The 24,192-nt window shown below is 44.9% G+C and overlaps 1 protein-coding gene across 1 annotated transcript in view; it reads right to left on the minus strand.

Moving 5' to 3' along the window:
* The window catches only part of adgrv1 (adhesion G protein-coupled receptor V1), a 65,308-nt gene that overhangs the window by 37,240 nt on the left and 3,876 nt on the right, over positions 1 to 24,192 (minus strand). The window contains exons 2-41 of the mRNA XM_061279383.1: positions 18,843 to 19,030; positions 18,230 to 18,379; positions 16,667 to 16,762; positions 16,281 to 16,385; positions 16,087 to 16,200; positions 15,777 to 16,007; positions 15,338 to 15,675; positions 14,804 to 15,074; positions 13,834 to 14,160; positions 13,489 to 13,665; positions 13,197 to 13,420; positions 11,805 to 11,931; positions 11,534 to 11,719; positions 11,271 to 11,451; positions 11,027 to 11,190; positions 10,820 to 10,943; positions 10,475 to 10,735; positions 9,372 to 9,498; positions 9,075 to 9,298; positions 8,276 to 9,004; positions 6,806 to 7,179; positions 6,189 to 6,368; positions 5,282 to 5,462; positions 5,013 to 5,206; positions 4,815 to 4,944; positions 4,509 to 4,589; positions 4,261 to 4,400; positions 3,833 to 4,198; positions 3,510 to 3,753; positions 3,232 to 3,447; positions 2,935 to 3,150; positions 2,628 to 2,872; positions 2,241 to 2,422; positions 1,677 to 2,175; positions 1,297 to 1,606; positions 958 to 1,167; positions 770 to 900; positions 593 to 692; positions 318 to 497; positions 80 to 243 (exon numbers count right to left, since the gene is read on the minus strand). Coding sequence (XP_061135367.1) covers positions 80 to 243; positions 318 to 497; positions 593 to 692; positions 770 to 900; positions 958 to 1,167; positions 1,297 to 1,606; positions 1,677 to 2,175; positions 2,241 to 2,422; positions 2,628 to 2,872; positions 2,935 to 3,150; positions 3,232 to 3,447; positions 3,510 to 3,753; positions 3,833 to 4,198; positions 4,261 to 4,400; positions 4,509 to 4,589; positions 4,815 to 4,944; positions 5,013 to 5,206; positions 5,282 to 5,462; positions 6,189 to 6,368; positions 6,806 to 7,179; positions 8,276 to 9,004; positions 9,075 to 9,298; positions 9,372 to 9,498; positions 10,475 to 10,735; positions 10,820 to 10,943; positions 11,027 to 11,190; positions 11,271 to 11,451; positions 11,534 to 11,719; positions 11,805 to 11,931; positions 13,197 to 13,420; positions 13,489 to 13,665; positions 13,834 to 14,160; positions 14,804 to 15,074; positions 15,338 to 15,675; positions 15,777 to 16,007; positions 16,087 to 16,200; positions 16,281 to 16,385; positions 16,667 to 16,762; positions 18,230 to 18,379; positions 18,843 to 19,030 — 8,687 coding nt within the window. The remainder of the gene's footprint in view (positions 1 to 79; positions 244 to 317; positions 498 to 592; positions 693 to 769; positions 901 to 957; positions 1,168 to 1,296; positions 1,607 to 1,676; positions 2,176 to 2,240; positions 2,423 to 2,627; positions 2,873 to 2,934; positions 3,151 to 3,231; positions 3,448 to 3,509; positions 3,754 to 3,832; positions 4,199 to 4,260; positions 4,401 to 4,508; positions 4,590 to 4,814; positions 4,945 to 5,012; positions 5,207 to 5,281; positions 5,463 to 6,188; positions 6,369 to 6,805; positions 7,180 to 8,275; positions 9,005 to 9,074; positions 9,299 to 9,371; positions 9,499 to 10,474; positions 10,736 to 10,819; positions 10,944 to 11,026; positions 11,191 to 11,270; positions 11,452 to 11,533; positions 11,720 to 11,804; positions 11,932 to 13,196; positions 13,421 to 13,488; positions 13,666 to 13,833; positions 14,161 to 14,803; positions 15,075 to 15,337; positions 15,676 to 15,776; positions 16,008 to 16,086; positions 16,201 to 16,280; positions 16,386 to 16,666; positions 16,763 to 18,229; positions 18,380 to 18,842; positions 19,031 to 24,192) is intronic.

Genomic DNA, 24,192 nt, shown 5'->3' on the forward strand with positions numbered 1-24,192 from the left:
CTGGTAAAAAAAAAAAAGCAAAAACATCTTAAACCTTCTGTCTTATAAAAGACAAATCGATCCGTCAGTATGTCTTTACCTCCAATATGTTGACGGGCATAGCGGCAGAAGTCTGACCCTCCTGAAGAATCACAGAAGCACTTCCAGCCAGGAAGTCTTTTCCTGGCTCCGCAAGAGCGCCTTCGACCTTGGAGAGGTCCTCCAGGGAACCTTTGAGAACCTCATAGGTGACATTCACAGCTCCTGAGCAAAGAACCGGAAGAAATACCATCTGGTCAAAATAGTCCTCACGGGAATTGAACTTCAGATCAACCGACCTGACGTTCCCAGCTCCCTGTTGATGTAGATATTTATGGTTTGCTCTCGCTCCTCGGTGGTCACTTTCAGGGATGACGGTGCGATGGTCAAAAGCCCGTATGGTTCGTCGCTGGTGTCCACCGTCAACACCGCCGCACTCCCCAGAACGTCAAAAGTGGCGTGGCCCGGCGCCGCGACACCTTCGACGCGGAAACGATATTCGCAATTACGTTCTAAATTACGTCGGATATTTTACTTCGCAAATTCATGCCGTACGGAATCGACTGCGTGTTACCAAAAGTTTGGATGTCAGTCAAGAAAACGTTGTATTCAGCTTTGTCCTCTGGCGTGACATCATCGAGCAGCTGTACAGCAATGGTATTATTCAACTGTCCCTATTGAAAGAAACATTTCTTGGTGAAACCATTCATCATTTGCATCTGACATCACCAACAAAGCATCAAAGTCTTACCTCATAAAATAATAGTCTCCCTGAAGTAAGAGCGAAAGTCCGTTCCACAAGGGGACCTTGAATCACCCAATCCAACGTGACATTACCCAGACCTGGAGCAGTCCTCAAAACTAACAAGTTCACCTTTTCCCCTGTCAAACCCAAAAGCATTTAGTAGGTCCAAGGTTACTATCAAAGCGGCTACTCACCTTCTCTAGCGATGACCGAACGCGATTCCGGATGGAATCCCACGACGCCGGCAACGTTGTCATTCGCCAGAATCACAATGTTGACGGTATCCCAACTGGGGAGGATGCGACTTCCTCCCTCTGTCTTAACAAGGCCAATCATGAGGCTCTCGTTGTCTTCTGGCTCGGTATCGTCTCTGATGATAATCTCGATTGTCTTCTTGAGATCGCCTGCAGACGCATTCCAAAAAAAAAAAGTTAACTCATTCACTGCCAACCCAGTTAATATCTTTGACGTCTATAACCGTCAATGGCACTGAATGGCCCAAGACAAAATTATGATTGCAAATGAACCCCTACCATCAAAAACCAAAGTTCCCCCTGTTCCAGTGAAGTCTCTATCCGGTGTGGCTTTTCCTCCAACAAACCTCCACTCCGCAGTCACCGTCCCCAAATTGCCGCCTCGTCTTTCGACGACCAACGGAACGACCACTGAAGGTTCTTCATGAACCTCAATGTAAAGCCCCTTATTTGTAGCGTTGGGACTGGCGCTGTATATCAAAAAAAAACCAAATGCATCCCCGTTCAACTGGATGGTCACCACGGCTTTATCTGGTTGGCCGATGGACGGCAGGTTCCTCTGCTCTGCAGTCAAATTCATCAGCTCGACCTTCAAATGACACGAGGCAAAATAGATAGTTTCATGTATGGAGTGAAAATACTCTATGATGTAAGAATACCTTGAAGATCTGTATGGCAAAGCTTTCATCCATTTCAGCGACGTTATCCGTCAAAATGAGCACAGTGAGGTTTGCTTCCCCTGAGCCGTCCTCCATGAAGGCACTTTGGGCGCTGACGGGGATGTAGTCGCTCCCGGCCGAGGCCCGGCTGCCGTACAAAGCAGCGGCCGCGGTCGCATTTTTCACATAGGTTACCACCCGAGACCTGGTTTCGAGTTCTTCGCCACCCGAAGTCACCCAAGTGCAGGAAGGCGGGATTGTGGTTGAGGATACGGAGAAGGCTTGGCAGGTACGCTCTCGAAGACACGCGGCAGCACAGGCAGTTGTGGAATCCGTCAGGCCGCTGATGTTAAACGTCCCTTGAGGGGGAGTGGCCGGAAGCCCCGGTTTGGGGGTGTCGTAGTAGGTCAGCAGGTTCCGACCCTCAGCCCCAGCGGAGTCGAGCGGGTCGATCGGAGAGGTGCTGTACAGGATTCGCAAGCGGCCAAAGTGCCCGTCACTGAAATCCAGAAACGGGATGGTTAAGCAGAAAATGCAACCCATAATTCCGTTTTTCCATCTTACCTTCGTAGGACGGTAATATTGGCTCTGAAGACTCCTTCCAGCGGCTCTTGGATACGGTAAACAGACTGTCCAAAGTAGACGGTCCCGTATGGATTGTCGTTGGCGGGCACTTTAACGTTAACGGACGTATCGCTTCCGAGGTTTCCGCCGTTACTGGCACTGGTGAGTTCCATCTTTATAATCTGTCAAAGGCACAATATAGATTAATAATATATAAATTAAATTAAATTAAATTAAATTAAATTAAATTAAATTAAATTAAATTAAATTAAATTAAATTAAATTAAATTAAATTAAATTAAATTAAATTAAATTAAATTAAATTAAATTAAATTAAATTAAATTAAATTAAATTAAATTAAATTAAATTAAATTAAATTAAATTACTTCTGTGATTTCGGGAACTTCATCCGCTAAGACCTCCACTCGGAGAGTCTTGACGGTCTCTCCGGGAGCAAAGGTCACGTCTCCCGAAGTGGGTCTGATGTCCCCCGCTGCGAGTTGACCGTTCACAGTGGCCTGCCAATGGACTACCACGGTCCCAATCGTACCGGCATGACGTACTATCGGCAGGGCAACTTCAACAGAGCCGGATGCTGGTTCCTCTATCGTGACTGGAGCAGCATTGAAGACTGGATATGAGAAGAAATTGTTACCAATTGTTGGTATGGTGTCAGAAATGATCCAAACTAACCAAAGGCACCAAAAGGGTCATCCGAAGGCAATATGGTGATAATAGCACGTGTGATCTCTCCCAGCAAAGCTCCTCCGGTAGTCTGATTGATCAACTCCACAACGACGGTCTCCTCCAGCTCCGGGACCACATCATTGATGACATAAATAGGGATGGATTTGCTGGATTCCCCTTCGAGAAGAACCACGTCAGAGGAGGCCACGCTGTAGTCTTCACCTGCGGGGAAAGGTGTCGACCCAGGTGAGAGACGCAAACACAACAGAAGGCAAGAGCTCATTTTGTCAGCCAGAAACTTACTGACTCTTGCCGTCAAGGGCACGGCTCTGAACTTGACCGATACGTCTGCAAATATCCCCCCCACGCGTGTGACGTTGATGATGGGGCCCACGTAGTCTTCGGCCACGCTGACGGCAGAAGCTGACAGCTGAAGAACGCCAAAGGCGGCGTCGCTGGCTTCCACGATCACCTGCGCTACGATTTCCATTTTCGGGCCGAGAGACGGCGAGTTGGTAACTGCAGAGGAAGTTGAATGATATGATTGAATACGATGAAATACATTTGCATTTGTTACTTACCGGGCCTCTCCTGTCCTCCTTGGACGAGCCGTACGTCCATCAACTGCACGAAGATGGACTCGTCTCTCTCCGGATCCTCATCGTCCAACACTCTGACGGTGACGTTTGCTTCGCTTTGATGAGCCAAGAAAACAACCGAATCCACAAGCGGGACAAAGTCTCGCCCTTCGGTGGCTCGGCCCACTCCGGGCGTCCTGTAAGGTGCTGGTTCTGCTTCCTGGAGTGTCCTGAATGTGACTTGTACCTTTAATGTGAAGAAAATGACACAGGGAGTTAAAAAATGAACATTGTTGGAAAAGAGTCACCAAAAAAACAAGACACACCTGTCCCATGGAGCCTTTTTGTCGTAGTATGCTGAGGGTAACAGTTGAGTCGCCTTCAGGGAGGCGGACGGGCCTTGTGGTGTTGGAGAAGACGAAAACGCCGTACGGGTGGTCACTGGCCAGCACAGTTAGCGTCGACGTAGTCTTGACACCCAGACGGCCGTGAGACACGTTAACCAAAGACACGGTAAAATTCTTGTCCAACTCTGGGAGCTCATCCTGGGCCACGGACACCAAGACGCTCTCCGATGTCTGCCCGACTCCGAAGAAGATGCTCCCGGACCGGTTCAAGAGTTCCCCTTCGGAGCTGGGATCGGCCTCCCAGTACACAGTCACATTGGAGAGATCGCCAAAGGATCGATCCACCTGGCAAGATGTTGTGAAATTTTTGATGGCATATTTGAATCCCTGTGATTAACTCAACAGACCTTTAGGACCACAGAGCTTTGTCCATCCTCAGGTTCTGTCCCGTGAACGGACAGGAAGGCGAGGTTGAAGTCGAAGACTCCGTGGGCATCGTCGGAGGCTGCGATGGTAACCGTGACGCGGGAGGCAGCTCCCAAACTGGCTACACATATAAACACAACAAATGTCTCAGAAGAAGATTCTGATGGGATTCTGACAAAAATCCTTTGACTTTCCACACAAAGGAGGCTATCAGGAAGTGAGAACTTACCATGGTGGAGAAAGGAGGAAGGCAGGAAATCAGAGTCACTCTCCCCACTACCACTTTCCTCAACATGCAGAAAGTGATCCACTGGTGGATCCCAAACCAGGATCACACGTGAGGAGGAAGAGGGAGGGAAGGGGCGGAGGATCACAGCACCAGGGTATCAGATCAGGAGATCAAAAATACATCGGGAGGAAAGTTGATAGGGAGACCATTCACAAGACACGAGATGCACAAAACTAGCACAGGTTCGCTAATGCTAATCTCATTGCAGAAACCCTACAGAGGATTCCTCAAACAAAAACAACTCACCTCCCCCATCGATATTGAAGAGCTCCACTCGAAATTCCTTGTCCAGCTCTGGAACAGGATTGTCAATGATGGTGACCGTAACGAACTTTAACCTTTCTCCTGGGAGAAAGTCCAGCGTACCCTCTGAGTCCTGACGATAACATACGTCAACATAGCACATGACATGGGAAAGATTTTGGATTAAAGTGAGAGGGGAACCTCATAGTCTTCAGGGCTGGATGCTGTGAAGGGGGTCGTCCTGTAGCCCACCAGAACCCTTCCCAAAAGGCCTTGAGCCCTGGCCACTGGTAGATGGACTTGCCCATCTTCCTCCTTCACAGTAATGTGTGCAGGTTCTAACGCAGGTGGGATCAAGCCTTCACCTGGTGGATCATCTTGGAACTGCAGCAAGCCTGCAAGCAAAAAAACAAATCTGAGCTGCAACAAGTATCACAACTTAGTTATGTTTGAGGTGTGTGGGTGAATACCATAAGGGTGGTCGCTGGCCATTACAGTGATAGTGTTGACAGAATTAGTGGGGTCAATGCTGGCACCGCTGGCAGGAGTGGAACCGGGCTTGCCATCACTGGATCCTGCCGACACCAACGTGACTTGAAAGCTCTCTGCCAGCTCGGGGAGGTTGTCATCCAACACCAAGAGGTTCAGTACCTACAAGGAATGTGCAAAGACTGAAATTGGCTCAGCATTTAAATACAGTACGGTACAGAAATGAGGCTGCAATTGATTAGATTGGCCACTAGGTGTCGCTGGTTATCAAGAAACACAAGCAGTGGTTCCAAACTTTTTGGGGTTGTTCTTCAAGTGCCACCATCACCACCAACATTAAAATCTCGTGATGTAGTGGGCCCAAGTCTTCATAGAAATTGAGAAAGTTGTTTTATTGATAAAAAAAAAAAGTATATTAGTCACTGTAATGTTACTCACTTTTTGATCATTATAATGGCAAAAAATCATTAAAAATGCATTGCACCAAAAAGTTAAAGAGAGCCGTCACACCACAAAAAAAAATAATTTTGCCAAATGTTGGAAAAAAAAAGATTCTGATTATATTATGAATCTGAATAAGATAACCAAAATATTAGAAACACCTTCAAGTTAAGATCCAGTGTACTCATTTAGTGCTGCTAAATAAAATCACATGATAAATAATTATGGGAAAATAATAATAAATACCCCTCTAACAGTGTTGATTAAAATATATTAGAATTATTATATCATGTAAGTTTATTTATTTATTTTATAATATAAGTATTATTCAACACTGACGCATGGCATGCAAATCAGCCTGCTGGCAGCACTTTGGCCGCACTTATTTTGGGCCACACCAGCAACCACCCAGGCTTTTCCAACTGGTGAGTCATGATTGTCACACACCTCTGAGCGCTGGCCACTCATGAAAAGTACAACTCCAGTGGCATTGAGAAAATCCTCGTGTGCGGGCCATTCCCTGTCGGCGCTGTTCATTTGGGTCACCGAGTAATTGACGTAAACACTGTCCAGGGATCCTCGCATCCGCTCGATCACGCAGGAAACGGTAGAACCTTCCTCGGTGCTCTAGCCAAAAACAAAACAACAACGAATTCAGAAATGAGCTACATTCCAAAACTTTCAAGGTGTAATTCCAGCACAAAGTGAGCGATGGTTTCTATTTCTGATGGAATGCCCTCCCTCGGCCTTGCCAACTGTTGCCCCCATCAACTCCAGCAACAATACGCAGTCTCCGGTTCCAGTGTCGGGAATCCTGATCTAGCTCTGGAGGAATGCCCCCGGAGCGACTCACCGTTGGCGGCCCAACCATCTGTCGCTCCACCTGAGACCGACGCAACCAATCGGACTAAAAAGGGAGAGCATGGGCTTGCCGCAGCCAGGCATGAAAACTAATAAAATATGCAGCAAGCAGGGATTCTGTTACATGTGTGGTTTATATTTTTACAGAGCCCAAAAACTTTCCCGACAAAATTCCAGCATAGGCGGGCAGTGGTTGAACTTACATCAGGTATGCAGCCACCGGTAAATCCAAAAAGCCCGTTGGCATTGTCACTCTTCGTAATGCGGATCACAGCCGTGGGCCCGGGGGAAGGCAGGCGGGCGCCGCCCTGTACCGCCACCAGCTGAAGATAGAACACCTCCTCCCCCTCCTCTTCATCATCATCCTTGACTTCCACCACAAACGACTTGCGGCTCTCCCGCGGCCCGTAGCGCAGATAACCCGAGATGCTGCGCAGGTCCGATTTTGCCGGCTGGCTGTGGAGCTCGTGCATGCGCTTGCGCTCGAGCCTGGTCCGGTACAAACGGACATCTTGGAGGAGGCCTGTGTACCGCTGGTGACCTTGTGGATCGGAGCCAATGAAGATAGAGGCGAGACCTAGAGTGGACAAAAGGAGAAAATTCATATCAATGTGTTTTCCTGGCTTAACGAGTATTACGTAACCTTTTGTTTGACCTTCCATATTTTTGGATTAAAAAAAAAAGAGGAAATCTGCCACAGCGGACAATTACAAAGCCCCGACGCAAACCAATTCAACTGCACGTTGAAGGACCATTAGAAGACAATGACATGTGACACAACCAATAATTATGTTTCTATTGATTATGATTGAAGTTAACGAAAGAGCCATTTGGGATCCCCCCCCAAGAGTTTTTGGTCCAATGCGGGCGACTACTATTGTCTCCGGTAATTAGAGGGAGCGAGAATAAAAGAAGATGCTGAGTGATTCCTTTGAGCGGTAACAATATCCAACTGGGCTCATTCAAGCGTTGGAGAGACTCAATAGTTGGAAACAATGAGGGCTGGACCGAGTTCGTGTTTGAGCGTTACGTGTGGGCGTACATTTTGAAGTGACGACTTTCATGTACACCAAGACCAGAGCAAAACAACAACAACAACATTCTGGCTTCATTCAAAGACTTGCTGACACTGGCCATGGTGCTGAAACTGCAGTCTTGACATATCAAGTGGAAAATGATTTGGATTTTAGTTTTATATTATTTGGATGTATTATATATTAATCGTAGATTATATTTAACAACAAAATGAGACTTGCTGACACTGGCCATGGTGCTGAAACTGCAGTCTTGACATATCAAGTGGATTTGGATTTTGGGTTTATATTACTTAGATGTATTATTTATTAATTATAGATTATATTTAAATGGTTGTGTTTAAATTTGAACCCCACATTTGTTTTACAAAATGTTATTTAATGTTAAGAGAAAAAGCTTTGTTAAACAAATTAAATTAAAAAAAAAAACTAAAAAAACCCAGCTAAAATCTGTTCAACTAACGATTTAAGTCCTTCACTCCTTAAAGCTCTGGACCACGTTTGAAGCAATTTTTTCCCTCCAAGCCAAAGAAAAATAATAAATTTCATAAAAACATCATAAATGAACTAAAGGTTACTTATAACGTCAGCTCAATTAAATACATTTAATGTACATCAATTACTGTTAATGTAAATTACCATCAGCAATGCCTTCTCCTTTAATGCTCCTCAGGCCTCCAGGAACGGGATTCCCATCCAGGAAAAACTCAACAATGCCGTCATCCAGCGTAACCATCACATGCAGCCACGTATTGTCCTCCATAAATTTGTCAGCGGTGGCCTGAGCTACTTGAGTGTTATTAGATCCCGTGACGGTGTAATAGAACTTCACCGTGATGTGAGACTCATTGATGTGGATTTTCACTCCATAATACAAGGTGCCGTTGGGGATTCCTTTGGAGACTATAAAGCCATCAGTAGATGTTCTGGGGACCAGCCAAGCTGAGAATGTAAAGTTTCCCGGAACAGGAGGCGATTCTTCGGGTTGGATAGTCCCGTAGGATCCGTTACGCCCGGAGAAAAACCTGGTGTCTGTTGCCGAGTGGTGTCTTCTGGCACGAGGCCTGAGCTCCACGGAGTCTGAGAAGGAAGCTAGAAGTAGCAGGTCATCCATCGGAGGAAGGCCCTCTGGGAAATGCGCGGATACAATCTCCCAGGCAACCCGCACGTCGCCAAAAGTACCCTGCTGGCGGAGGATGCTAAAGGAAGTGACATCCGCCATGTCGTCCTCTGACAGCACATCCTCTGCTACTTCCTGGTCCAGATCGCTGTCGGCGATGGCAAACACGCCGTACGGGTCGTCGTTGAAGGGGATGACAAGCGAGGCGCTCGGAGAAGCTTCAGCGAGTCGGCCACCTGGATAACCACCTTCAAAAATTCAAAGGTCTTTGAAGATGCTCGTCATGCACTATATATCCAAATATTTTTTGGAACTCACCAGATATATTAACCAGCCTGAGAACAAAACTCTCATTAAACTCTGGAAGCCCATCCGAGATGGCCTCCAGCACGATGGCTTTGAAATCTTCTCCCGTGGTGAAAGTGATGGAGCCTGAGGTGTCGGTAAACTCTTGACTTTCCAACAACGGAGTGATGGAGTCGTTGGCATAAAGATGCCAGAAGACCGTTACGTTACCAAAATGGCCCCGCGCTCGCGAGACACTGAGGAGAGAAGTAGCAACAGATGAAAATGACATTTAGAAATATTTGAGATGATATCCAAAGCGCTTCGTACTAGAAATAATTGCTCTTCCCCTCCTCGACCGTCTTTTCTGTCGGCTCGAGTGAGAAAATCCCATTTGCGTCATCATTGGCCTCGATGACCACGGTAGCCGTGTCTGCTCCGTACACCACGGCGTCGCCTGCGTGCACAGAAATGTGCAAAACGTCAATATTTACATTTTAATATTGACCCAATTACATACCGTAATTTTCGGACTATAAGTCGCGTTTTTTTTTCATAGTTTGGGTGGGGCGGGGCGATTTATACTCAGGAGCGACTTACCCAAACAATTTTGTGAACCCAAACTTTTGAACGGTAGTGTCAATATTATTATAATAAAATATTATGAATTAAATATTATAAATTATATCTTATATTTGTATAAGATTATATATAATCTATGAATATAAGTATACATATATATTATAAGATTTTTTACACAGAAGATTATATATATAATCTATAAATAATTATCTAAATAAATATATACACTACCGTTCAAAAGTTTGGGGTCACCCAAACAATTTTGTGACCCCAAACTTTTGAACGGTAGTGTATATATGTTTTTTCTTTTCACTTTTTTGGGCATTTTATGGCTGGTGCGACTTATACTCCGGTGTGACTTATAGTCCGAAAATTACGGTACACATCCAATATGAATGGCATGTGAGTGTTGTTGTTTTTTTTTAAACAGTCGCATACTTCAGGTTGCCAGGCTACCCTCATCACGGTGGAATTTTCTCCTAATTAAGCGTGTCAAGATCCCTGCGTGATTTTGAGCGCTGACATAAAGGATATTGACTTGCACATCATAAGCCAGACACCTTACACCAGCAAGCGGCCATTACGCTGTCTACTGGTAAACAGAGAGAGGCCAACTGAGTCGTTGGTCTTTGTGTCTTGGACTATTTGGAGGCTGGTAATTAAGGTCCTGTCGGGGCCCCGGCGGGCTTTCATTCCCTCGCCTGACACACAATACTGAGATTAAGAGAACACTCGGTGGGTGGAGTGAGGACAGCTACATCCATAACAAATTGAAGTATGGAGCTGGGGGATAAATTGACCATTTGAAATAAAATACATTTTCAAAATAAAAATAAATGAAGAATACGCACCAGTGGCGTTATACAAGACAATGTAGAAGTGCTCATCCGTTTCCGGTATGTTGTCGTCTTCAATGGCCACAGAGATGTTCTTCCTCCATTCCCCGGGGTCAAAGAGCAAGACCGTGTCATTGCTGAGCAAGGTGAGATCGCCAGGCGACGCATCGCCGTATTCCACACGGTAAACCACCGTGCCGACGTAATCTGCTCGCCCGGCCCGCAGAACGCTCAAGTGGGCCACGGCGCCTTCCCCCAAACGCACAACTGCAGGTTCTTCAGGGTGGAAGAAGAATGTGTGGATCAATTTTAGGATTTCATGTTAATACGAGAAGAAAATATTTACAGTGAACCTCTTACCAGAAAAATAAATGGGGTCATCATTTTTGCGAATGTGGAAAGTGGCTGTGAGTCTGTTTCCAAGCCTTGCACCACCACTCGCGTTCGCCAGAGCGATTGTGAAGTTCTCCAAGCCTTCAGGGATCTAGAGCCACCCAAAATAAATCGAGCACTAAAAATCATATATTTATTCACTTCCGGAAGCCACGTGTATGATTCCAAGTTAACCTCATCAGGCAAAGATAGGAGAGTAAGGTTTTTCAAGGAGTCTCCCTCCTTGAAGGTGATGTTTCCTCGGATGGGGCGAACGTCTCCAGATGCGGCTGGCTCCAGGCTCCATGAAACCGAGACTTCTCCAAAGAGACCCCTGCTCCTCTCCACAGAGTAGGTTGCTGCGAGATCAGATAGAGATTTAGAGAGATGATTTATTTCGACTCTGTTGGCCTATAAAGTTCATTCATGAAAACGCTACCTTGGTACGTCTGATTGCCTTTGCTTTCACTGATGGCCTTTATTGCCCCAGATGGCCCGAATTCGATGACCCCAAAGGGGTCGTCGTTCCCGCGCACCGTGACGTTGACCTCCCTGTGGTTTCCGAGGCGACTGGGAGGAGTGCTGTGGCTGCCGAGTACCACCGAGAAAGTCTCGTCCAGCTGAGCAAAGACCAAGCGCGTTTATTGATCTTTCATGTATTGCGACGATTTCAACAGAGAAGATGAGACATTTTATTCTTACTTCTGGCACGCCATCAGGCTTGGCCACCAGGGCCACCACCACCTCCCTCTCGCCCGGTTTGAACTCCAAGATCCCGGTGGCGCCGTAGAATTCGCTGTTGCCTGCGGGCATGACGACATATCGCACCAGCTGCTTCAGCAGCTGTCCCTGGGCTCTGACCACATGGAGCTCCACGGCCTCACCCTCCTGGAAACAACATGTGACCACAGATGTGAGGTGACCAGCACGTTACGGAGGTTGACTGGATTATTTATCGTTTTTTTGGGCTTACATTGATTAACCATGGACCTCTTGAAGACGGCGAGAACTCAAAGACTCCACCGGGGTCATCGTTCTCCACGATGACAAGGACTCTGGTGGTGAAGCCGGCTTTCAGGATTTGATTCTCGACGTCACTCCTGGGACACAAAAATTAATCAATTTAAAAGCACAAATGATTGTTTTTATTATTTAATTATTTTTTATTAATGATTGTTTTTATGATGAATTATTTTTATTATTTATTTCCCTCCTGGGACACAAAAATGAATCATTTTAAAAGCACAAATTATTGTTTTTATTATTTAATAGTTTTTTATTATTTATTAATGATTGTTTTTATGATGAATTATTTTTATTATTATTTTTTTTTTTATTATTGTTTTGGAGTCGTCATCAAAACGATATTACCGTATTTTCCGCCCTATAAGGCGCACCTAAAAACCTAAATTTTTCTCAAAAACCAACAGTGCGCCTTATAGCCCAGTGCGCCTTATATATGGACCAAATTCCTAAATTTAAACTGGCCCAAAGCATTGTGTCATGAAATCAATCATAAGTGGCCCGCTGAAGACTATGAATCATGACTTAAAAAGACTATGGATGATTATTTTATGATTATAAAGTAATTTGTTTCCGTCTGAAGTTGAAATAAAAAAGATAAAATGGAGAATGATTTGATTTGGATTAAAAATCTGACATGATGCATTAATGGTGCGCCTTATAGTCCGGTGCGCCTTATATAAGGATAAAGTTTTAAAATGGGCCATTCATTGAAGGTGCGCCTTATAGTCCGGTGCGCCTTATAGGCCGGAAAATACGGTACTTGAGAAACAATTGAGTGAGCTTTTAAAAGGGAATGATCAAACTGTGTGTGTGCGTGTGTGAGAAAAGCGTCGGCAAAACAAGAAGTCTAAATTCAAGACATGACCAAGCATTCCAAACAACCAATCACAGCATGCAAACAAAAGCGGCCATCTTAAAAAGGGCAAACAATCAAGCCGGATTCACCAAGAAGGATTCTCGCTTTGCTTCCCAACCACTCCTTTCTTTTAGATCCCCTATTTTCACACCAGCAGAAAATCCCTAATGATCCTCATCCCCACGTTCAAGCAAAGAGCCCGGCAATTCTCGAGTAGCCCCTTCGCTGGGAAACAAAGTTCTGATTCACGCCGGACAAAAGGCCCTGCTTCACTCCACTCTCCACTTACCCGAAGTACACGATAAAGCGTGCAGTCTCCACCCTGCGGAGACGAGGTGGGAGACAAGAGTGCTGGGCTTCTCATCAGAACATCCATTAACACCCCCAAATTCTCCCTTTCAGTTTAGCATTCATTTATCAACGTTGTCAACGGGGCACAATAAAGTTCACGGCGTAAATTGGGCGCTTTATATATTTGCCTACCGCTCCAAGGTCAGCAGCAAAGTCTCATTGACTTCAGGTGTATTGTCAGCCATGACAGTGAGGTTGATGAAGGCGTCGCTCTGGCCAGACATGAAGACAACAGAACCGTTGAGAGGTTCCAGATCTTCCGAGGTGACGTCCTCACGGTTGGCGCCGGTCGCTTTGAGACTCCAGAAAACCACAGCTTGACCGTCTGTGCCGTCACGTCGCAGCGGCAGGCTCACCTGTGAATCACGTAAAATCAGGAGTCCATTTTTTTTTTTGGGATTGATATCTGAGGGTGGGATGTTACCGTGCTGGCGTTGTCATCCTCTGGTTCGTAAATGACGACCGTGCTGTTATTTGTAAAGCCGATTTCCCCATTGGCGATATCAGGGGTGACTGTCAGGGTGAGGTTGAGAGGTCCCCCAAACCTTGGACTTTTGGAAGCAATCCGGGGAGTGATGTCAACAAGGGCCAAGGCGTTCAACTTGTAGGACAGAACAGAACATAAAACATGTGTTTCCACGTTACAGTTTTTATGATTGATGAATTAGTTCCCATGGCAACAAACCCGACCGACACAAGTGCCGTTGCGAAACCACTCAAAAGAGACAACTTTCAAATGGCTCTGGCAGAAACGGTAAGAGGACATTACCTGGATAAAGAAATGAGCTCCATTCTGCAGAAAAGCATCGTTCCTGATCGGCAGTACGACCAGGGCCGTGCGTTCACGGGAGAAGGCGACGGTCACAGTCGTGCTAACGTTTAGAACGCCGTCTCGCGCCAACGCTGGGTCTATCGGACCTGCGGGAATGTAGAGCGCTGTGAGAGTCAGGGAGACCCGACCCAGCATGCCGCCCTCCCGCAGGAAGTGGAGTGACAGGAAACGGCCTTTGGGTTGACTTTGGATACTTTGCTTCTTTTCGGGATTGAAGCCAAATATCCCGTAGACGTCATCACTGTCTTGGATGTAAAACAACATCTGAGGGAAGATTGGACAAAAAGTCAGCTAAACTACTTTGGATTTTGATGCCAGCACAATTAAACTGGATATTTGACGTCTATGGTCGTCAATGGCAGTGAAGGAGTTAACGTATCTTAAAATTTCGCCCTGGTTTCTATGGTGAGGTGAGGGCGAGAGAGGAAAGGCTGGAGAGCTTGAAAGTAGGAAATCTTAAAACAGATCTTTGAGCTAACTTTAGAGATGCTTCCTCTTTAATTAGCTCGACTCTAATTAGGGCCTATTTTCTTTCCCTTGAACCCCACGTCTGCTATATACTCATAATTGATTCATGGCTCGGAACAATGCAGGTTTAGGACGAGGGGGGGGAAAAAAATGGCCCTCGTTTAGTCAGGTGGCAAACAGATGCGGCACCTTCGCGACTTAAGGTGCTGATGTGTGTTCGTGCACCACCAACGGGTTCCTTTACATCTCAGTCAAAGAGAAGAATTTCATGATGGATGATGAAAATGGAGATCATAAAAGTCATCAATCCACCCACGGAACCCCGCAGAGCAAAGGATTGGCTTTCAAAATGTGCCAAGAGCACCCAAACTCAACACCTACACAAAAAGCCAAACGCACAACATCTGCCAAACAATTGTACGAATCTATCGTCACTGACCTCCATGGGTTCGTCCACCTCGGCATCTCCAGTCACGGAATGCGGCAGTAACTTTAGAACAAAAGCTTCCGCCTCTTCGGGGAGATCGTCAGTTACGATATTTATCGGAATCACAGCGGTGACTTGGCCCGGGGCAAAGGTCACCGTGCCCGCCTCTGGTGCCAAGTCATCCGATACCGGCGAGAGGACGCTTGAGTTTCGACTAATGGACCAGTTGGCGGACACTTGGCCATAGCTACCTCCGTTTCTGACAATCACCATGCCCTCAAATCTGCAGGAAAATCAATACAAATTTCTTAGACGACTACGGTAAATATAATATAATATAATATAATATAATATAATATAATATAATATAATATAATATAATATAATATAATATAATATAATATAATATAATATAATATAATATAATATAATATAATATAATATAATATAATATAATATAATATAATATAATATAATATAATATAATATAATATAATATAATATAATATAATATAATATAATATATCTGGCGGGCAAAATTTTCACCTCTGTATGGAGTCCTCGTCAATGCTGATTGGCCGAATGACGGCGCCGCTGCCGATTGACAAGACACCGTGAGGCTTATCGTTAGGCTCGATGGTCACGAGCACGGCGGTGGGCGACACGAGCACGGCGTCTCCTTTAAGGCTGGCCTCCAGCAGGACCACTTGGAAGGACTCTGCGATTTCCGGCACCTCGTCATCTGTGATGTTAAACAGCAGGGCGCTCTCGTAGACAAATGGAGGGAAGGTGATGGTCCTGACCGGCTGCAGGTCAAGGAAGTCCTCATCGGCTATGGCGCTGACCGGCCCTTTGCCACTTACAAGGAGATAATCCACAGAAACCTGGAGACATTCCAAAGGATCCTTCTTCACTCCATTTCTGTTTGATTCCTGCGTTCATACCTCAACGGACCAAAAAGGGACCAAAAGCCAAAATACCGTACCTCGGTGTCAACGGAGCCGATAAGTGGGCCGTCCTCGCTCAGCCGACCCCGTGTCACATTCAGGGCGATGACTCCGGCGGATTCTGGAACGGCTACGATGGACTGCAAGAACCTCAACGGGCTGTCGTTGCGTCGGATCCTCAGCTGAACGCTGCTGCCATTGGGCCTGAGGAGAGCGCCACCTGCTACGCCCGTGAGCCTGACTAAAAAGACTTCGTCATCTTCTGGAATCTGGTCCAAATGAAAAAAAATCACGTATCCAATCGATGAGGTTCAATCAAGTGGTAAAAATGGGACTGTTGCTTGGTACCTGGTCATCCCGGACCAGGACGCCGAAGTGAACGACAGAATGCCCAACGGGAATTGTGATATTTCCTCTGTCTGGAGTGAGGTCCTCAAAGGCAGGATTGGGTCCCCCGAAGATCTGATATAGAAAAGTCAATATTCAAGCATTTGATTCAAAAACGGTTTAACGTGTTTATGTCCTGCAGAATGTTCTCAAACCTCAAAATTCACTGTCACTGTTCCATATGTGCCTTTTTCTCTGATCAGAGTGAGATGTACAAACTGGTTTCCTCCTCTCGGTTCATCAACTACGACCTCCTCAGTCTGTGACGGCGGAAACAGAGAAATCCTTATTTGATCGGAGTAGAATTAAAATTTCAATGAAATCTTTATTTTAGTGTTGTCATTTTTTTCCCCCATTCCAATTCACATTGACAAAAGCTGGAAGAAAAAAGAATAGTTGGGAAAAATTCCAACTCATGTCAGTTACAAGCTTGACATGACCAGCCGGAGGTTCCCAAAATTCCACCGCTACCATGGAAACCAATTCTCCCAACGCTCCAAGAACTTTGATGTGGATCCGACAAATCTGTTCATTTCCTTACCGAGTTGAAGGCGATGATTCCGAAGGCGTTATCGTTGGACAGGATGGTGATGGTTGCTCTGTTGGGCGTTCCCAGCGTCACACCGTTGGAGGAGCTCTGGAGGGCGCAAGTTAAACTAGGTCACCACGGCTCCTCCATCAGCCCTGATGCTCACACTGGCTTCACTTGGTTATTATACCGACAGAGACACCATGTTGAGAGGGCACAAAAACAGGAAGTGCCGGTCTCAACTCACTTCATTTGTCACTTTGCCTCTCTGCGGGATGCCTCTTCATTCTTGAGCCCCACCATTCCACACTAAGACCTGACAATCTGAAAATCTCCTTGTGTGCCTCGGAGCTAACAATAGATTTTTCTTGCCTTCACATTCTGTGGACTGTGAAAGAAGGATTTGTATATATTTTTTTAATTCGGAACCTGATTGCAATATATTAAAAGGAGACGCTAAAATGTATTCTGAAGCTTTTGGCTTACTGGTGTTTCATTAGCAGTGTGTGTGTGTGTGTTATGGTAAAATGGTGGTTTTGCACAACCTGGATTGGTCATAAGGCCACAAACAACTATTTAGTCACATTCACAATTTTGTTTTCAAAATGCCAGAGCGCTTATCTTAGGAATGCGACTCTCTTGATTTCTACTTTGACCCAACTCGCATTTATCCTCCAGACAAGAACCCCCCCCCCCCCCCTCTAGTAAACTGATCGGGTGGCATTTGGCCACAGCTTTGTCTTCACTGTGGTGTAAATAGAAGGCCTCATCTTTTCTTTCGCTCTGCCTGGAGGCTAGCTATGCCCCGACGTCACAAAGATGATAAATGTCAGGCTTGTTTTGCAATCGGTAAATCCCAATTTGCCGATATCGCAATGAGACATTCGTGACCGGTCTTCTTCCCTTGAGTCGACAATAAAACTCAACAACTCAATGCTAACTGCAACCATGGCGATAGCCTCGAGGTTTACGGCATCCTGCGGTGAAACTAGTCATTCTCTTGAGAAACATTTACAATCTGGCACAGCCACAATTTTGTCACCTAACTGAGCTAAGATATTGCCAGAAAAGCGTTACCGTATTTTTCGGATGATAAGGTGCACCGGGACAGATATAAAGTACCGTATTTTTTAGAGTCTAAATTTTACCCCAAAAGGTGAAACTAAATAGGAAAGGATTTGAATTCAAGATCACAAGCTGAAACATTGACATCGATACATCAAATCAAATTAAAGCATTTTAAAGGCGCTTTATAGTCCGAGAAATCCTTCGCCGGGTTTCACGAGCAGAGTGGAATACACAAAGTCCAGTCAAAGTCGGTTTCCTTTCACAGCATCGCCTTTCAAAAGAAGAAACTCAAAGGCCATGTACATTTCCCCCCCACCACCCAGTCCGACCCCCCCTTGGTCTAGTCTTATGGAGGACACACATCAAAGAGCCTAAAAAGAGGGCTTACTGTGGTTGACGCCTCCACAGCCAATTGCTTAGTGGCTGCTGTGAAGCTTTCACAACTTTGTAGACAGAACCCAGAAGAAATTTGCCGTGAACTGGTAGGATGTTTTTTTTTTTTCGTACCTGCAGAGTGAGGTTGAACGTAAAGGTTTCGTCAGCTTCCGGAAGGTCGTCGTCTTTGACTGCGATGAATATGGTCTTGCTGGATTCAGTGGAGAGCAGAAAGGCGGCAGCGTTAACCGCCTCAAAATCGCCCGTGTCTACTCCCTCCAGCTGAAATGAACAAAGCGAGAAATGGAGGTTGATTGATCAGGATGGATGTTGCTAGCTGAGTCTCCTCTTTCATTATTCCTGACATAAAACATTTTGTCAGGATTTATAATAGTTCATTTGAGAAAAAACTTCTTCACCACATTCCACTGCACAACCAAGCTGGCCTTGTTAAACACCAACTGTGAGCATCTGACACACGGCCCCCGCGAGGAGCCCGTAAAGCCCGACCCCGACTGAGTTTTCTGAGGGGGCTCCCGCTGGCATCCACCATCTTTGATGCTGCCATCACTTTCTGCATTGATTAAAGTCATGACTGGCTAAAAATGCAACAGAAGATGCTGGACTGAGGCCTTATCGTCTTTCAACATGGACAGTTTGAACTAACAGTGATAAATAAATAATATAATAAAGAAATAAATCCATAAAAAAATCATATAAGATCGCACGGTCCACAAAGACCCACCAAAACTAAAGCCGTGACATTGACGGGATCTCCCACTCTCTCCACGAGCAGCCGGACCACAGCCGTGCTGCTCTCATTGACGACAAAGTCCGTCTGTCCCAAGAACCGCAGCGTCGCCGACTCGGATGTTGCGCCAGGGATGGACAGAGCCAAAAGCAATCCAGTCAAATGGAGGAAAGTGGTCATTCCTGTAACAAATGAAGAGCGAGTTAGAAATGGGAACTTTGCGGCCAAATATCTGGTTGGCTACGATAGCAACAACAGGTTGCACATGTTGCAAATGGCTGCGGCCAGATGGTCTCGGTGCTACAACAGGCTGGCAACATTCCAGAATTCGAGCAGCTGTTGTCCTCATGCTGTCATAACTGTAAAAGTACTTGATATTAACCGCATTTTTTTTATTTTTTTGGGGACCACATAACTTCACTCTGCGGCGCCAAAGTAAATCTGACCAAATCAGCAGTTGGACTTATTCGGCACAATGTTTCTTGGCATGATTTGCTTGAGCAACATTCTCCTTTCTTCCCCTCTAATTATCTTCCCTGCTCCCCCGTTTCCGACAATCTTCTTTACGTCTGCGCTCGTCTCTTCATGCTCTTAGAATAATCCTGAAACTGGATGGAGCTACTGAGACAGTTGTCATGGTTAACACAACAAAACAACCCAGCATGACAAATGGGGTGAAGGCAGCAGCGCACTGTGGCCGCTGCTGGCTTCAACCTCCTCGCCAGTCTCCTTCCACCGCTTTCATTCATAATTTGCGCAATGCCGCTTTGCCAACGATATACTATAGCACTTTGAGATTTCTATTTTTATTATTATTATTTTATTTTTAATTTTTTATTATTATTATTAGTATTTATTATTTTTATTTATTTATTATTATTGCTAGAATATTATTATTATTATTATTATTATTATTATTATTATTATTATTATACTGTAAACATTCCCTTTTAGAAAATAATTGTCAATTCAAAGGTTGAAAAAAAAAAAAAAAAAGCAAAGGGCAGTTAGATGTCAGACGTCATGCTGTTCGTTCCATATTAAATAAGCAGAAAGCTTTCGGAAAGTTGGACTTTGAAAATAGCAATTTTATTTTATAATGTTCCATTACTGTCACATCAGTCCGAGCTATTTTCACGAGGGTATAAATAATAAATATCATCGGTGTATATTTCACTCTAAAAACAATGATAACTTACAACTTTGTTGAGCTTACCCATATGTTTATTTATTCATTGTATGTCTGGATGTTTACGTTTGTGATTGTAATGCACAAAAAAATGCCAGCAACGCAAAGATGAGTGGGGAACCCATCAAAAAAGGATTTAAAGCTGGTGGGTGGCGAGGCTTTGAGCTTAAGAGGAGCGAGGCGAGCCTTACCATCCAAAGAGAGCCTGGTTCTCATAAATCCTGTAATTTAATTAAATTCCTGTGATTTTACTTTTAAAACTGATTGGGCACAATATTCCTCACACGTTCCTTGGATATAATTATTTACCGTAATTTTCGGACTATAAGTCGCACCGGAGTATAAGTCGCACCAGCCATGAAATGCCCCAAAAAGTGGAAAAAAAAACCATATATATGTATATAAGTCGCTCCTGAGTATAAGTCGCCCCCCCCCCACCAAAACTATGAAAAAAAACGTGACTTATAGTCCGAAAATTACGGTATTCTATTTTGATTCCAATAAAGATCACTGCCTATAGTATGAATTGATTGTTTAGAATTCTGATAAATGTGATAAATAAATATTAATCGTTGATGGCTTAGTCATAGTTAGTCAAATAAATGTAGTCAAATCAAACTCCTTAGCTTCATGGTCTTCATAATAACAACCACAGTTTGCTCTTCCTAAAAGCCACCACTGCAAAATAAAGAGAAAATATCATAGATCATCTCCGATCGCACCGCAATGGTTGCCATGAACTCCTGGAACCCGAGCCAGAAAAAAGAAGAGTGGTCCACTGACCAAGAATACCGACCGCATTCCCCTTCAAGGTGCCTAATGGAGAGCAGATGCTGCCCGACTGGCACAAGTCTGTTTTACAATTAGCGGGGTATTTTTGTTTCGGGTGTTTTGTGATGTGCCAAGCTTGAGCCCAGGGGTTCCGGACTGACCACGGATGTGTCTATCAAGAAGACGGCAGCGTGGTGTGTTTGGCAGAGACCTCTGACACTCATCTAGTAGCTTCTGTTGTGATATCTAAGCTCACACGTGCGTAAGAAGCTACGCGTTTAGCAGACCTCAATGCCACAGACAGAACATGCATCCAAAAAAAGTTCAAGGTTCGAGTGGAGACGCTCAAAGGGCCATTGGCCGGGGCACCCGAGAACTTTGAAATGCTTAACGGTCCGCCACTAAAGCCAACCAAATGGATTGTGGGACCTGGCACTTAAGCGAGCTGAGGATTACAGCACAGCTAAAGCGAGTTTCCGCAGTGAAACTTTAAAATGGATTGAGATTGTGACCTTACTCATCTTCCTCTTTGTTATCTTTAATCTTGTCAAACATTATTTCCGGAAATACACATTAATGGTGTCTAATTGCCTTTTCATTTCAACTGATGCTAGCATGCTAGCATGTCATTTCTCACAGATGAACCAGATACCTCCATCTTTCAATCAAAGACATCATTGAGAAACATCGGTCTGTTTGTCAAGGAGGGATCTACTGTAGCAACCTAATAACTCATCGATCCATTATTTACATCCCGTTTATTCACTTCAGGGTCGTAAAGTACTGGAACGTATCTCCTCTGACCGTCTCAAAGAAACATCAAAACAACACAGCTTTTGATCCATTTCCAGATGGAGCTCGGGTTCAGAACCCATTTCCCAAAATGTTAACATGTGCATTTAGACAACCGAAGACTCGGACGAATCTGATTGCCCTGGTCAGTTCGGCTCCAGCGGTATCGAAAATGGACGGATGTGACGGATTGGTCTTTTCTAGAAAGCCCTTCCCAACAGGCTCGCTGATAAGCGAACATGCTGATAAAAAAAAAAGCCTGCGGTGGCTTGACCCTGTAACCTACCAGCCCCGGCACTGTTCCGAGCCCCGTTCACTGATCTACTAGATATCAGGCATGCTGAGGAGGTGTCCGGTTGCCGGGCGGCTCTGGGACACACTGCGATGACGCCTCTTGGGTTTCACCAGTACGTCGTAATCTTTCACATCAATTATTCAACGGCAGACTTTGTGGATGACTTTAGTTAAGTGTCATACCGCAAGATTCTCCGCATCATACTCTCCTGACAAACAGCAAGGCTTCGCTTCTCTTATCTTTCAAAATCTTTCGATTTTTCAATGACAGCAGAATCGGTTGCGACTGTAATTACATTGCGGATTTTGCCTTTCCCATAATTATTTCAAAGACTTCCAAGTATTTGAAGGTTTAGAAGTGGAAAGCGATACTTGGACTTCCCTTTTGGAAGAGGGTGTGTTGGACATCAGTCAGTGGAGTTTAATCAAGGGCTTTCCCGTGTGGCTTCTATACCATGAGATTGCCCCGGTCCTGAGACGCCCTTGCGGAACCGTTTGTGGTTTCACTGAACCACTAAACAGCAACACAAAGATGGAGCCGCATATCAGTAAGTCGAGAAAGAAAAGTTCCAGGACTGGAGTCACCAGAGATATATTTCAAATCCACTGATGTTGACCACATTTTCAAAACCAGTACCCTTGATTACCCCCTTGAGCTTGTGAAAGAGGAGAAAAATCACACGAAGCCAGGTCGGGCGAGTGGGGAGGTCAGGAAGTCTTGGTCAGGAACTGTTGGATGCTCAGAGCCTCGAAATGATTCCATTTTTTTATTTATTGCTATGGTCTATCTTTAAATAACAAACCGAAAAAATGTTAATGCCGTGTATTATTAGAGCGCAGCGTGTATTTCTGTCGCTTGACTTCATTTGTGGCTGAAAAACCTTCTCTCCTTTGTTATTGGTTTGTGTTAGCGATGCCACCGGGCCGGTGTGTGTCGGGCCCGACCTCAGAAAGCACCCACAGGCCGCGACCAGCATACTCACAAGGCCATAATTGCACTTTACATGTCGTTTTTCCTTCTGGTATTTTTAGATCAGTCAATGTTTTCACCATACAGGGAAGAAATGAAGAGACGTAATAAATGACTAGAGCTAGAACATACATTGTTAAATCCATTTGCGTTACACGCCACACTTATTTTAGAGCAGGGGTGTCAAACGTATTTTTGGCGCGGGCCACATCATAGTCAGTTGGCCTCAAAGGGACGTTGTCAACCCAAATAAATTGACGAAAAAAAAATGTTTAAAAAAATGAAAGGTACCGTATTTTCCGCCCTATAAGGCGCACCTAAAAACCTAAATTCTTATCAAAAGTCCGGTGCGCCTTATATATAGATCAAGTGATGAATTTGTTGATCCATACTAGTTGTACACAGTGCTCTGGCAAAATGTTTTAGTACGTTTTAGTACGACTAGTAAATTACAAGGTCGCATCGCTTCCCAACATTACGGTAACTGTAGTCAGGGGGCGTCACCGAATAGCTGCTGTACGCGCGAGGCTATTTCATGTCAAAATAGTCTGCTCTGTTAATGTTTCGAGTAAATCTACGGATCGATATGGAAGGGAAACATAGGTAAGTAGTACCAATGCGTTAGATCGAACTTTAGTCAGTTCCGATCATTTTATAGGAGATCGTTTGAGAAACGCGATTGTTTACAGAGGGTTCGTTGGTTATTGGCTAGTGGGTGCATACCGCAACCCTAGTCAACCTCAGTTTGTTGCAGTAAAGCTTCTATTTTATGCGCCTTATAGTCCGGTGCGCCTTATATATGGACAAAGTTTTAAAATGGGCCGTTCATCGAAGGTGCGCCTTATACCCCGGTGCGCCTAATAGGGCGCAAAATACGGTAATAGAAATTGCTAACAATATCTCTATTTCTCAAAAGTGAAAACCGTTTGAAATTTTGGAATTGACATATGAATTCGATGCACAATTTGTCTTCCCGGACCACCCAAAATGATGTGGCGGGCCGTATCTGGCCCCGGGGCCTTGACTTTGACACCTGACCCAATCCCAAAACGGATTTGTGTTTATTTTTAGGTGCAAAAAATGAAAGCCTACGATTAGTCCATCAAATAAGAAGCGGTGCATTTGAGGAAATAAAAATGTCAAGGTGGTCAAATGATGCGAGTCCGCTTCTTGATGGAATCTAAAAGAACAAAAAGGCATGAGGTCAGCCCTCGGGCTATTGTCGGAAGACACTTCACACTGGCCTTTCTCTCTTTCGGGGGTGCAAGAGCCTGTCAATCAAATGTGCATTTTACTGTGAAAAAGAAAACAGAGAGCGAGAGGGGCGA

The sequence above is a fragment of the Syngnathus typhle genome, linkage group LG5 (genome assembly GCF_033458585.1).
Source record: "Syngnathus typhle isolate RoL2023-S1 ecotype Sweden linkage group LG5, RoL_Styp_1.0, whole genome shotgun sequence".
NCBI lineage: Eukaryota > Metazoa > Chordata > Actinopteri > Syngnathiformes > Syngnathidae > Syngnathus > Syngnathus typhle.